General features: G+C 32.1%; 1 protein-coding gene across 4 annotated transcripts in view; it reads left to right on the plus strand.

The window, feature by feature from the left end:
- LOC143075217 (uncharacterized) overlaps positions 1-13918 on the plus strand; it is a 51873-nt gene extending 37955 nt beyond the window's left edge. For 3 of the 4 annotated variants that reach the window (XM_076250563.1, XM_076250566.1, XM_076250567.1), the window contains 9 exons: positions 338-513; positions 1140-1286; positions 1783-1843; positions 2343-2482; positions 2870-3030; positions 3708-4563; positions 5120-5559; positions 5867-5893; positions 9296-13918. In XM_076250563.1, coding sequence (XP_076106678.1) covers positions 338-513; positions 1140-1286; positions 1783-1843; positions 2343-2482; positions 2870-3030; positions 3708-4563; positions 5120-5559; positions 5867-5893; positions 9296-10647 — 3360 coding nt within the window. In that variant the 3' untranslated portion in view covers positions 10648-13918. The remainder of the gene's footprint in view (positions 1-337; positions 514-1139; positions 1287-1782; positions 1844-2342; positions 2483-2869; positions 3031-3707; positions 4564-5119; positions 5560-5866; positions 5894-9295) is intronic. The other variant, XM_076250565.1, reaches the window with a different exon arrangement.
- The last annotated feature ends 350 nt before the right edge of the window (positions 13919-14268 follow it).

Here is a 14268-nt window from a genome sequence, read left to right on the forward strand (position 1 = left end):
ATGACAAAAAACAAAAACAAACTTGTATGTGGCTTTTAATATAGGGTTTGTTCCACAAAGTTATTTGCATATATATACAACATTTCTCAGTCAGGCTTTCGGAACACAAAGACTATGGATTATGTTGGATGTTTTTCTTTTAGAACACAATGTGTAGGGATGGCATGCTAGTTTACATCCATCATTCCCATGAAATTTTTATCACATTTTTCTACAGAAGTACAAATCATAGCTTTTAGAAATTATGAGCATGCTATAATGTTGGATGCATTTTCACATCCATCGCTTATCAACTTATCAGTTTACAGAAAATCAATTGATTTTTATTTACTTTCAGTTGAGAACCAAAGTAGAAGAAAGAATGAATATGAAGTTAGATCAATGGAAAGCTTACATTGAACAGGAGATGTTGATGATCATGGGCCAGCTTGATTCACCAACATTGATTAAAGAGTATTTATACTTAGGATCAGAATGGAATGCATCCAATATAGAGGAACTCAGTAGAAATGGGTTGGTTTTATATTATATATAGTATCAAAATAGAAGACTCAAAATTTGAGTTACTTCTTGTCATTACACACTTACTCGACTATTGTGATTTTAAAAAAATGTTGAAGCACAATTGAAATTGTTGTTTTGCGAGGTTGTGCGATAAAAGTTGGTTATATGTATTCTAGTCATGGTCTTTTTATAATAAAACAATTGCTTTGTTAAAATGTTTAAATTTTGTGTTTAGGTGTGTTTAAAGAGAACCACTATGATATGTCAGTGATATTTGGTAGACAGTTGTATATAAAGCATTAGCACACCTCTTTTCTGTAGAGATTAATTGGCCCTTCTCTCTGCCATGGTCTATTGGCTTTGAAACTGCATCTTAGGATTAGGTTAGTTTAATTGGATCGATTTATGATAAGTCATTTATATTATATGTTATTTTCACAGAAATCTTTTAACCCCATACCTTTAGTCATGGTTCATGTACTGATTATTTTGTTCTTATGCATGCCAAACTATCATAAATATTGCTATTTGAATTTCAACATTTTTTATTTTTTTATAAAAATTACATACAGGCTAGACATATCTTTATGTGTTTTACAAAGGCAAGCCTTAAGTTGATATTTTATTTATTTCAGTGTACATTACATATTGAATATCAGCAGAGAAATAGACAACTTCTATCCTGGAATCCTACACTACTACAATATTAAAGAGTGGGATTGTGAAGAAACTAATCTGCTCAAATACTGGGAAAATACTCATAAATTTATATCCAAAGTTAGGTAGGTACTTATATTGTAAAGGAAACTATAATAAGACTCAGATGGTGCCCTATAGTTAATACTCTGTCAGTTCATCAATCATTACTTTTATTGAGATTTTCTCAAAAGATTAGCTTGATTTTTGGTGCATATTGTAAATATTAAAGGAATATATTTCTTTTCTTTTTTTGTTGATGTGAAATAGCAATGAAAACAAAGTTTTTGTTAAATATTTAACAATGTTTGGAAAAACATCTTTTTGTGTTAGAATTTCAATGAATATTGATTTTAAAGTAAAATATGCATTCCAAAATGATTCCTGGTGTCAAAATAAAGGAAAAAAGTTAGTTAATGAATATATGGAATAAAAGGTCTCAAATTTTTGTTGTGATACATGTAGTAAGACCCTAATCTCAAGCAGGTTTAACAGTTCAGCGTGTGCATTTTGGTTATAATATAATATTTGAAGGTTGTACCATAACCTAAATAGTAAACACACTGTTTTTATTATCAACAGAGAGAAGAAGGGCATAGTCCTAGTACATTGTAAGATGGGAATTAGTCGTTCAGCCTCAACAGTAAGTTTAACATGATTATGTACTTATAGAACATCATTTATTGACTCACCTGTTTAGTGGCAAATAGTTCATGCATGTTTAAGTCATACAACTAATTAAAAATATATATAGAATTGAAAGATTTGTAAGTTCTACAGAACAAGTTGACTAGTTGAAAGGTTGGGATATGGTCTGAAACTTCATAATCTTGAAATGTAATGTCTATTAACGGTAAATGAAGTTTCAGATCTGTCTGCCTATCACTTTTTTCTGCTAGAAAGTATTTTAAAACATTGAAAATGTTTTTTTCGAAAATAAGTTGTTTAACAATTCTTTGCACAATATCATGTGCAACTTCTGATTTTTGTTGGTGTGGTATAAAGATCCACTACATATATATAACATGGCATTATTTTACATTGTCCACATTTGCTTTATCCTAATTAGAATTAAATAATATATATATGGATTTTGTGGTAATATCTTGTATAGCCATTTACTGTTATTTGCATTCTAACAGGTAATTGCATACTTGATGAAGGAGTATCAAATGTCACGACAGGAAGCATATGACATGGTAAAGGGAATGAGAAGTTGTATCATGCCAAACAATGCTTTCTGGAATCAATTGGAAACTTATGAAGGGATCTTGAATGCAAGGTTAGTTAAGTAAAAATTGTCTGAACTTACAAGCTATTTTAGCATTCATTCTGTCTCTGGAAAAGGTCCACGAAGGATGGAAACCAAAGCAGGCTATGAATCATCACCAGGTACTGTTAGTTATGTGCTTTCATCAATACTTTTACTTTTTATTTGTTATAAATTCTTTTCCCCTGATTAACAGAGAATGGCAAAATTACGAAATCAAATCTCCACGAAAAAGCAAGTTTGCCTGAATCCACAAAAATTGATGCCCTCGAAAATTAATGAATCTACAGTAATAAATCTACAGTATTCACAGTATTTTTTAACGTGAAAAACACACTTTTGTATTTTAATAATTCATTAATTTAAAATTTCTTTTATTCATAATTTTATGATTTTCAGCAATCAAAGACAGATCTTTAAATTGCGTTCTGAAACCAAGATGGATGAAAAAGTCAAAGAAATAGAAAAAGAAGATGTGATGAGCACTGAGGATTTTTTAGGTGTATATCAGGAACCCATTGATGAGAGTTACTCCGATGTGTTCCTTAAAGATATCTCAGGTAACTAGGGATGACATGTGTGAACTATCAGAGATTTATTCAGCAAGGTCAACACTTTATTCACGGTCAAAGATGAGAGGCGTATCTGATTCTTGAAGTGAGAAAAAAAATGATTTTCAATGTTTGACCATATGTTTATAAAGTAATTGCTTGTTTTAATGCAGTTTACCTAATGAAGTTTTAATAACCGTTAGAGTAGAAAATGAATCGGTAAATGAAAATCAAAATTAGTTTCTATATTGATTTAGACAACCAGATATGTGTTAAGTGCTGAGTTTGAACAGTTTAAATCAATTATGCAAAAAAAAAGAATACATCTGAAAGTGACATTATCGGGGCAAGATTGGCAATACCAGAACAAGTGTAACATGTGTAATAGATGTGTGGTTCTAGACAACAAAATCATTTTAAAACATACAAAATATCTATCAAACAGAATATTACTACCTTAACAAATATAATAGATTTGTAGAACATATAGAACATATCAAATAGAACTTACAACCTTAACAATCTTAATTTCTTCCAAACAGAATCATTATTAAAGAATAAGATTTAAAAAGACTGTCAATTAAAAGCTTTTTGATATGTGTTTGTCATTTATAGTACATAAACAAATTTAATGTGTAGAATAGAAATGTACAAAGTAGTGAATGATTTCTTTATTATTCTTACAGATAATTGTTCCTATGACTTTGACATTGAGATAGGGAGTAGTTCTAGAAGTGCTGATTCTAATGAAGAATTTTATCCCGATCTACCTTCTCCACAACCAGATGGCGCTCAAGGCAAAGACATTCCTGACGAGGATAGTGATGAGGATTCTGAATCTTCAGATGAAGATGAGGAGGAAGAAGATGTTCCTATCAGTTTTCCGCAGAAAAGTATATCTCCAACATCGAAATCTTCTTCAAGTAGTAATTTTGTGTCAGAAAAGCTTATTTCTACATTGCCAGCCAGTAAACAAACTTTAAACACTGAAAAAGTCCCAACTGAAACAAGAAAAGGTGAATCTCATAGTGATATGGATATAGCTGAGATTGAAGGTGACTGTGACCTTGAAAGTGACAAATCAAGGGACACAACTCCATTGTCAGACTTAGGTATCCATCAGCATTATATTAAGGAGAATATACCATGGAGTGCTGGAACTGTTAAGAAAACCAAAGAAAATTTAGAGGGCAAGAGTAAGGATGTGTCAGGTCAAGGTTCAAGGTCAGATGACATTAAAAGAAAATTTAAGGATGTTGAAACTAGTCCCGAGTCGAGTCACTTTTCAATTGACGATCATGTGACAACTACTACTGAAGGTATAACAATTATAGTGACAGATGAATCTGACAGGCTGTTCCATCCTATTGATGGTGTTACTCAATCAGAAACAAATGTGGATAAAGTTCAAGAAGAAAATTTAGTGGAAAAGAATGAAGATCAAGATTTAAAACGACCTGCATCTGTATATGATTTAGAGGAGATATCTCTACCTGCAGGCATTGTACGCAGAACTACACAGGAAATAGAGGATAGAAATAGGTAGGTTATAATTGTGGTTAGATAAAGGATAGAAAAAGGTAGGTTATAGTTGAGGTGAGATAGAGGATAGAAATAAAGAGTTTTTAATTAAAGTTAAATAGAACATAGAAATAGGATGGTTATAATTGAGGTTAAAGCAAGAAAGAGAAATAAAGAAAAAATATTGTATGGCCAGTTTAAGACAAAGTTACTTTGGATTATAAGATGCAAAAGTCTTTGAAAACTCTTGTTTAGAGAATATGCCATCAGGTGACATATCAATTGCATTGCTTTCAATAGTAAAAAAGAACTGCATATTTAAATGTTCAACGACTTACAAATTTTCTATAGGCTGTGAATGCAGAGATTGGCAAAACCATGAAATCAAATATCCACCGTTAATCAAAGAAAATTAACACATGTAACACCCATGAAAATGAATGAATCCACAATAATAGACCCTGAAATTAGTATACATAAGATAGCATTCCTGAAAGAGATTTGAATGTATATATATCAAGACTAAGTATTAATAAGAAATATAGCAATTACATTTTAATCTATTTCTTTATTTCAGAATCGATGACCAATCTCCTGACTCTTTACATAAAGCTTTACAAAGATCGTCAAGTTTAAAGACAGAACGTGACACTCCACGTAAAAAACGCAATTTAGAAAGACGGAAAACAATTACTCCAATCTTATCATCATGCTCGTCTTCATCATGTGATGCTAGTCCAACCAAAGATATCAGTGCATTAAACCTCTCAACTTATGACTCTGTGTTTACAAGTCCAGCAGTAGTGTCAAGGCAACTGGATGATGAAAAGAAAGAGTCTGAAAAAACATCAGAGAAAGACGATAAGACAGATTTTATAAACATTGGTGCAAATAAACATGATGATAACACAGAGGAAGTTAAATCTATAGAACAGGAGGAAGCAGGTTTAGCAGTTTATAAATTTCTAGGAGAAGAAGTTTCTGTGAAAAAGGGAATTGTTAAAAAACAAACTATGGGTAGGTTTACAGTTACTACCAGTGTTTTAACACATCTTGACTTTGGAACAAGTTTAATTCTATACCTCAATTTCTTAAAGTTTGAAACTTTAATTAATCTACTAGGGTCATATTACAGATTTCTCTAATAGTCTAGAAAAGTCAAAATTCTTGTTTCCTTTTTAAAAGGTACTAAATATAAAATAAGTATTACATGACAGTAGTTCATTGCATTTAAGAAGGGACGTTATTTGTAGAAACATGCTTTGAAAAATATAATACAATCAAAACAGAAGTAAGACCATTAAGAATGTGCACTATTCTCTAGGTATACAATTGTATAATGATGACACAAGTGAGTAATGATGGCATGAGATATGTTACATTTTTACAGAAATGCATGAACAACAAATATATATATATATATATCAATTAATCACAATTTCAAAAGTTTCAACGAGTTGCGCTCAACATGCTCAATACAACTCAAGTTTTGTAGGAATAAGATACTATTGTCATTATGATTATTGAAAGTACGTGAAATGTTTTAAAAAATCACACATGTTAAACCATTGAATACATGTTTATTCAATATTAAACACCCTCATATTTTTCACTATCCCCCTGACAGTGATAGCATGTGGAAAACAATATTCAGCATGTCGGTGTGTCCATCCATATATTGCCTATCTAATAGATATAAATCTTCATTTCACAAGCTACCAATCTGACCCTGCGAAAAATATATCTGGATTCATTGTTATAATGAAATTGTGCTTCCTGTATTTGATATCTGCATGTACTTACTGTGAGAAACACAACATGTAACACTTATGCAGGAACCACTTACACGTCTAAAACATCTGAATTCGTCCGCTTGTTATGGTGGGGTTTTTGGTGCTCATTAAGTTACATGAGTTAGTTTCTGTCTTGCCTACGGTAATGGTTCAACAACTTTGAATTGATTAGCAATGTTTCTGTCCATCTTTTTAGCTCACCAGTGAGCTTTTCCCATCACTTGGCGTCCAGCGTCCGTCGTCGTCGTCGTCGTCCGTCGTCCGTCGTCATTAACTTTTACAAAAATCTTCTCCTCTGAAACTACTGGGCCAAATTAAACCAAACTTGGCCACAATCATCATTGGGGTATCTAGTTTAAAAAATGTGTGGCGTGACCCGGCCAACCAACCAAGATGGCCGCCATGGCTAAAAATAGAACATAGGGGTAAAATGCAGTTTTTGGCTTATAACTCAAAAACCAAAGCATTTAGAGCAAATCTGACATGGGGTAAAATTGTTTATCAGGTCAAGATCTATCTGCCCTCAAATTTTCAGATGAATCCGACAACCCGTTATTGGGTTGCTGCCCCTGAACTGGTAATTTTAGGGAATTTTTGCTGTTTTTGGCTATTATCTTGAATATTATTATAGATAGAGATAAACTGTAAACAGCAATAATGTTCAGCAAAGTAAGATTTACAAATAAGTCAACATGACCAAAATGGTCAGTTGACCCCTTTAGGAGTTATTGACCTTTATAGTCAATTTTTAACCATTTTTCGTAAATCTTAGTAATCTTTTACAAAAATCTTCTCCTCTGAAATTACTGGGCCAAATTAATCCAAACTTGGCCACAATCATCTTTGGGATATCTTGTTTAAAAAATGTGTGGCGTGACCCGGCCAACCAACCAAGATGGCCGCCATGGCTAAAAATAGAACATAGGGGTAAAATGCAGTTTTTGGCTTATAACTCAAAAACCAAAGCATTTAGAGCAAATCTGACATGCGGTAAAAGTGTTTATCAGGTCAAGATCTACCTGTCCTGAAATTTTCAGATGAATCGGACAACCTGTTGTTGGGTTGCTGCCCCTGAATTGGTAATTTTAAGGAAATTTTGCTGTTTTTGGTTATTATCTTGAATATTATTATAGATAGAGATAAACGGTAAACAGCAATAATGTTCAGCAAAGTAAGATTTACAAATAAGTCAGCATGACCAAAATGGTCAGTTGACCCCTGAAGGAGTTATTGCCCTTTATAGTCAATTTTTAACCATTTTTTCGTAAATCTTAGTAATCTTTTACAAAAATCTTCTTCTCTGAAACTACTGGGCCAAATAAACTAAGCTTTGCCACAATCATCATTGCGGTAATTTGTTTAAAAAATGTGTGGCGTGACCTGGCCAATCAACCAAAATGGCTGCCACGGCTAATAATAGAACATAGGGGTAAAATGCAGTTTTTGGCTTATAACTCAAAAACCGAAGCATTAAGAGAAAATCTGACAGGGTTTAATTGTTTATCAGGTCAAGATCTATCTGCCCTGATGTTTTCACATGGATCAGACAACCCGTTGTTAGGTTACTGTCCTGAATTGGTAATTTTAAGGAAATTTTGCCGTTTTTTGTTATATCTTGAATATTATTATAGATAGAGATAAACTGTATACAGCAATAACGTTCAGCAAAATAAGATCTACAAATAAGTTTACATGACCAAAATAGTCAATTGACCCCTTAAGGAGTTATTGCCCTTTATAGTTAATTTTTAACATTTTTCATAAATTTTTTGTAAATTTGTAGAAAATATTTTCCACTGTAATTACTGGGCCAAGTTCATAATAGACAGAGATATTTGTAGCAACAAGAATGTTCAGTAAAGTAAGATCTACAAACACATCACTATCACCAAAACACAATTATGTCATGAATTTATCCGTGTCCATTATTTAATATGCACAAGACCAAGGTGAGCGACACAGGCTCTTTAGAGCCTCTAGTTTTGATATTCTCCAGAGGCAAGACATATCTCTGTGTCAATAGTTTATTTGTATATAGTGCTCTGTGGAATGTTGTTGAATGGATGTCTTTTATTTTTGACTATATAGTGTTGTGTTTTATGTTCCCCGTAGCAAAGGGGGCATTAAGTTTTACCTTTGTCCAACTGTACGTACTTCCGTCTATCCCAAAGTTGGTTTCTGTTCTCTAACTTTAGTTTGCCTCAATCAAAGATGAAATTTAAACACAATGCTTATTACATAGTACCACAAAACACAGATCAAGTTTGAATTTTTGTGGTGTCTCTTAAGCCATTCTAGAGTTATGCCCCTTTACAAATGGAAAAATTGTTGAATTTTCACTTCCGTTTTCTAACTTCACTTTGCCTTTATCAAATGTTATGAAACTTATACACAATGCTTAATACCACAAAACTCAGATCTAGTTCAAATTTAGGTAGTGTAACTTTTACCATTCTTCAGTTATGTCTGTTTATAACTATATATGATATGCAAGCAAGGGCATATTCTTGGACACATTTCTCCTTGATACATTGCATCTAAAGAATGTGTTAGATGATGTAATTTTTTAATAACTTGTTTAGACTTCTATATGATCAAGAACTGGCATCTAAAAGAAAACAGTTTACCCATATTTTATGTTAAATGAACCCTTTTTTGGCAGGCAACATTACACTTTTCAAATACTGACATCAGCAATCATAGGCAAGACACAGGGTTCTGCAGGACTTTTAACAATCATTTCCTTAATTTTTGCCTAATTGAAAATTATAATGAAAAGGCAGAAAATTTGGTTCAGCTAACATGATTAGACATGGCCCAAATCAAACCAAACACTCATTTTGCATTGTAAAACTTGTATTTGAAGCTTTAAATTGAAAGCTAGTATAAATTTTGTGTGAAGTAGAAAGGCCTTGAACAGGGGACAAGTTACATTATTAAAATTGTATAATATTTTCCAGGCATTGAATTAATGAGTCGTGAAAGATCATCTTCTGAAACTGAGAAACCTGATGTTGGAAGTCGAAGTAGAAGAACATCTGACAATGAGGGTAGTGGATCACATCCTACCACACCAACAGAAGTTAAAAAGTCATACAAAGAAATTGTTGAAGTTACCCCTTCATGTACTGTTAGTATGGACATGCAAAACGAAGAAGAAAATGTATTAAGTCTGGAATCGGAGGAAACTAAAAAACCTTCAGAATCAGATGATAGAGTTGAAGAGAAAACTCCATTATTCAGTGTAGCGAAAGAAAGTTTTGAAAGGGCAAGTGCTAAAACAAAAGACCATGAGGATTCACTATTTCATACACCAAAAAACAAAAAGAGACCCGGTTTTGATGCAGCTACCTTAGAACTGATTCGAGAAATAGGATCTGCAATTTTAAATAGTCCCGCCAAATCTGAAGTTGAGGATTATGAAGAAGAGGAGGCCCAATTAGGATCAGGTTTAGTAAGGCACTATGTTAGAGGTATTGAAAAGAAAACAAGTGTAGCTAAAAAGAAAAAAACTAGAGAGATTATAATAATAGATAAAGAAACACAGGAAAAGAAGCACTCTTGGCGATGGAGTAGTCCCCCAGATCAAAATAAAGAATCTCCTAATGAACTTTCTAAAAAGCCATTGATTCAGTCAAATAGTAGTCCTGTTTTATCTACTAAACAGTTCATACAGTCAGGAAAGCCAGGAAATGATTCTGATTTATCTCCCTTGAAAGGAAGTCCTCCAAAAAGAGGTGGAGAAATTGGCAAGGCTTCACCAAAAAAATCAGTTGGAATTGATTCAGAATTTAGTTCCTCATTAGGGTCTGACAGTAGCATAGGAGCCAAAGATGAGGAAAATAGCAAAGTTTTTAATTTTAAAAGTTTGGTTGGAAAATATGAAGGATCTTGTCAAGATTGTCCGAATAGTCATGTGAATAGCTCATCATTGTCAGAAATAAAAGAAGTCAATTCTTGTGAATCTCTGAAAAATGTCGGAACAAACCAAACGCAAAACACAGAAACTGAAATTGACAGTTCTATAGATAAACAATCAGATAGTGAAGAATCTACGAATGAGGATTGTGTTAAATTACGTCATATTAGAAATCATTTGAGAAAAACAAGTCATCATACACATCGTCCTAAATCTGTCGAGCTAGTCAGACGGCATTCTTTGGCTCCTAATATGTTTGGAGGAATGGACACTAGCACTGAAGACAATCAGTCTGCATTTACATGGGAAGGTAAAAAAGTAAGGAAACTTCAAGGAAAGAGTCATCCATTGACTAAACTTGAATGGCGCAAAAAGTTTTATAACACTATGTAATTTCTATTTCTATAGAATTCAGATTTCAGATATTCATATAAATGACTGTTCACATTGGCATTGAAAGAAGAGAATTCTGTGACAAAAATCTACTTGCAGTGAGACAAAGTTCAAAGTCCTAAGAAATTTTCGTGTTTGTTACTTAATTTTCCAAAAAATTTGAAAATGCCGTTTTCATTAAAACTTAAAATGTGTTTTCATTAACACTTAAAATGATCTTAAGAACAGTGATCATTTCAATGCTTCATGAGCACAAATACTGTCATGACCACAACCTAAAGTATAAAAGACCTTAAAAAGGTGTGAATAACTGAAGAACTTTATGGTCAAGCAATTTAAAAGTATCACCAGAGTAAGAAAGTCTCTTTTCTCATCAGACAGCTCACGCATTGATGGTTAGCTATGAAGCAAAGTTGGCATTGTTCAAATTCAACAAACAACTATGTTTGAAAATAGAAACAGAATGTTACAGTTATTAAAACCAGTAGACTGGCTTTAAAATTTGAATTCTGTAGTAAGATAGAACTTCTGAAATCTGTTGACTGTTAATGTGATACAATCATTCCATTTTAGAAGCTGTACATTTTGTTTGTTTGCCAGTTTGAGATTTTATATTGTTATATAAGATGTATAATGTCATGTATAGTTTCTGGTAGCTAAAGTTTAATTGTTATGATTAAACTGTACACCAAATAACTAAATCATCAGTCTTTGACAAGGTTAGCCAGGTTTCCATGTGCTTGACAGAGATTGCTTTAAAAGGTCAAAATTGGCAAGTAATAAGAATACACTGTACCTCAGATATGCTTATTTATTGCCTAGCATATCATGGATCATTGGCATAATCTCCACACCTTTATTACAAGTTTCCAAATTAGGGTTTGTATTTTGAAGTTTTTAAAGGAATTTGTGCATTGCAACCAGAAAGTTTACTGACATTAAATCATTTCCAAAAATAGAATATACATCATCCAGCTGTGATATAGAGATTGTTTTATTTTAATGTTTATGATCGAGTTATATTGGTGTTGAGTAAACAATATAACATTTGATTGTTTTTTTGCAAGTAATTTTTTTTAAGAGTACATGTTCTAGAGTTTTATGAATTTTCCTAATAGATTTGTTTCTATTGTAAGATAGTTTTCTCCATATCAATTTTCAAAACTTGTATGTATAAAGTCCTATATATGTTGAAAATATATAACAATAAAAGTCACATGACAGTTTTATGTAGCTGGTTCTATCATAAACATTCTTTGCAATTGTAATATTTTTAGTTAGGGACATACAAAGTTATGTTGTAATTGAGGCTATTATAAATACTTTAATTTGTAAATACAAAATGTATCCTAAGCTGTTGTACATACATACCTATCAACTCCTCAATACCTCCATGGCAATTTTAAGTTTTAGAGGACCCAGGGGTGGATCCAGCCATTTAAAAAGGGTGGGGGGGGGTGTCCCAACCCAGGACAAAGGAAAGTTCCAACTATATGTCCCCATTCAAATGCATTGATCAACCTAAAAAAAGGGGGGGTTCCAACCCTGGGAACCCCCCTTGGATCTGCCAATGGGACCTAATTATATCTCACCTGTCATAAGTGTTTAAATTTATTATATTATGGTTTTATTATGAGCATATAGATATTAAAATGGCATTTTAAATCCTTCAAAGTCCTTTTTTGAGCTATTCAGTAAAAAACAAAGAGAATTTCAAGAGTATTTTAAAGTCAATACTTATGAATCAGGAAAGTATGTAGTTTTGAGTTCACACCCCTTACAAAATTGCACAGAAAGTTTCTGGTCTAACTTTGGTCAGTTTTGCCATGAATTAAAAAACTTGCATCTTTCTGAAATATTAACTTGTTTGTGTGATACATTTTTTAAACTTTAGAGTTTTGGAATCAAGCATTCGTCATTGAATCAAATAAAATCCTATATTGATACTTTAAAATAACTTGTACTTTTTATACTCCTAATAGGGTATAATCCAATTTACATGTAGTGTAGATCACAGAGGTTCACATTTGTAAAAGTCGTTATAAAAGTAACAAAGCACCTTTAGGCAAATGATCAAGAATATTTTTTTTATTTTATTTTTTTTTTACCAAACTCCTATGAAGGAACCTTGTAAGCCTATTATATAAAGTTTAATTTATTTTCCTTAATATCTTTTTGTTTGGTTTGACATTTTCCTGCCTTTTTTTAGTAAATTATTCGTTGGCTTGGGTTGTAAATTTAGTTATCAATAATTTTTTTTACAAAAGTCTTAATTGGTGAACAATTACAATTGTAATTAAAATATTACATTTCAACTAGACTATTACATTTGTAACTTGACAATTACATTGTACACTTTACAATTACATTTGTAATAAGACAATTACATTATTTGTACACAACAATTACATTTGTAGCTAGACAATTACATTATTTGTACACAACAATTACATTTGTAACTAGACAATTACATTATTTGTACACAACAATTACATTTGTACACTTGATCATAAGTATATGCCAGTCAACAAAACAGTATATGATTATTTCAAGACAAAGAAGATCTGATAACAATTAAATCTTTGTAATTCTTTTGAATGGTAGTTCTTTTTAATATCTTTCAATCAATTGTAAAAATTAACCCAATATTGTAAACAAAGATATTTTTACCCCATCACATATCAGTGTGATTTTTGCGATTTGCAATTAAGCTACCAACGGCACTGTTAAATTTTTCATGTTTCATGTATGTAACATCTAAAATACTTAATATTTTTCTTAAATTTTGCAGAAATGCAATCACAACCAAAGAAGAAAAATAAATTGTATTACAGCCGATTTTATTGAGTGTGTAAGCAAAGGTATTTTCTTTGGTTTGCTTGCTTGTTAGCTGAACCGTGAAGTGATTATAAGGTTAGGTAAACTACCCTCTTTTAAGAGTAGACTAGTCTGACAGATAACCAATCTCTCTATCTGTAGGACTAGGCTACTTTGAATGGAGAGCAGTATACCTTACCTTATAATGACTTCAAGGTTCAGCTTGAAAGCAAGCTAACCAACCTTTACCTACTCGCTCAATGCAATAGGCTGTAAATATATTCCCTTGTTTACCATTAATTCCTATTGTACTGTATCTTCTTCAGGTGCTGTAAGAGTGTGTGTTAGCATGACCATCTATTGTGGTGCTTTACCAATTGTGCAATTAGATATTTATCATCTGATGTAAACATTTGTTATAGTCAATAAACATTGCTATTTTTATTACAAGAAAGGTTTAGTTTTTATTAAAACTGATACCTGAAACTAGTTTCATTTAAAACTTTGACTTGCTCTGTTTGAAAAATACACACATTTCATCCTATTGAGCTGTCACATGGTTGCAGGAATTTGATTTCCTCTAATGTTTCTGTTTGTATCGAACATAGGAAACTGGTATGAGTGCCAATGAGACAACTGTCTCATTCAAGTCACAATTTGTAAAAGTAAACCATTATAGGTCAAAGTACCGTCTTCAACATGGAGCCTTGGCTCACACCGAACAGCAAGATATAAAGGGCCCCAAAAATTTCGTAAATATTTTGGTTTGAAGATTGTATAATGCAAGAATTTTCAAAATCTAAT

This window comes from Mytilus galloprovincialis, chromosome 5, assembly GCF_965363235.1.
Source record: "Mytilus galloprovincialis chromosome 5, xbMytGall1.hap1.1, whole genome shotgun sequence".
In the NCBI taxonomy this organism is placed as follows: Eukaryota; Metazoa; Mollusca; class Bivalvia; order Mytilida; family Mytilidae; genus Mytilus; species Mytilus galloprovincialis.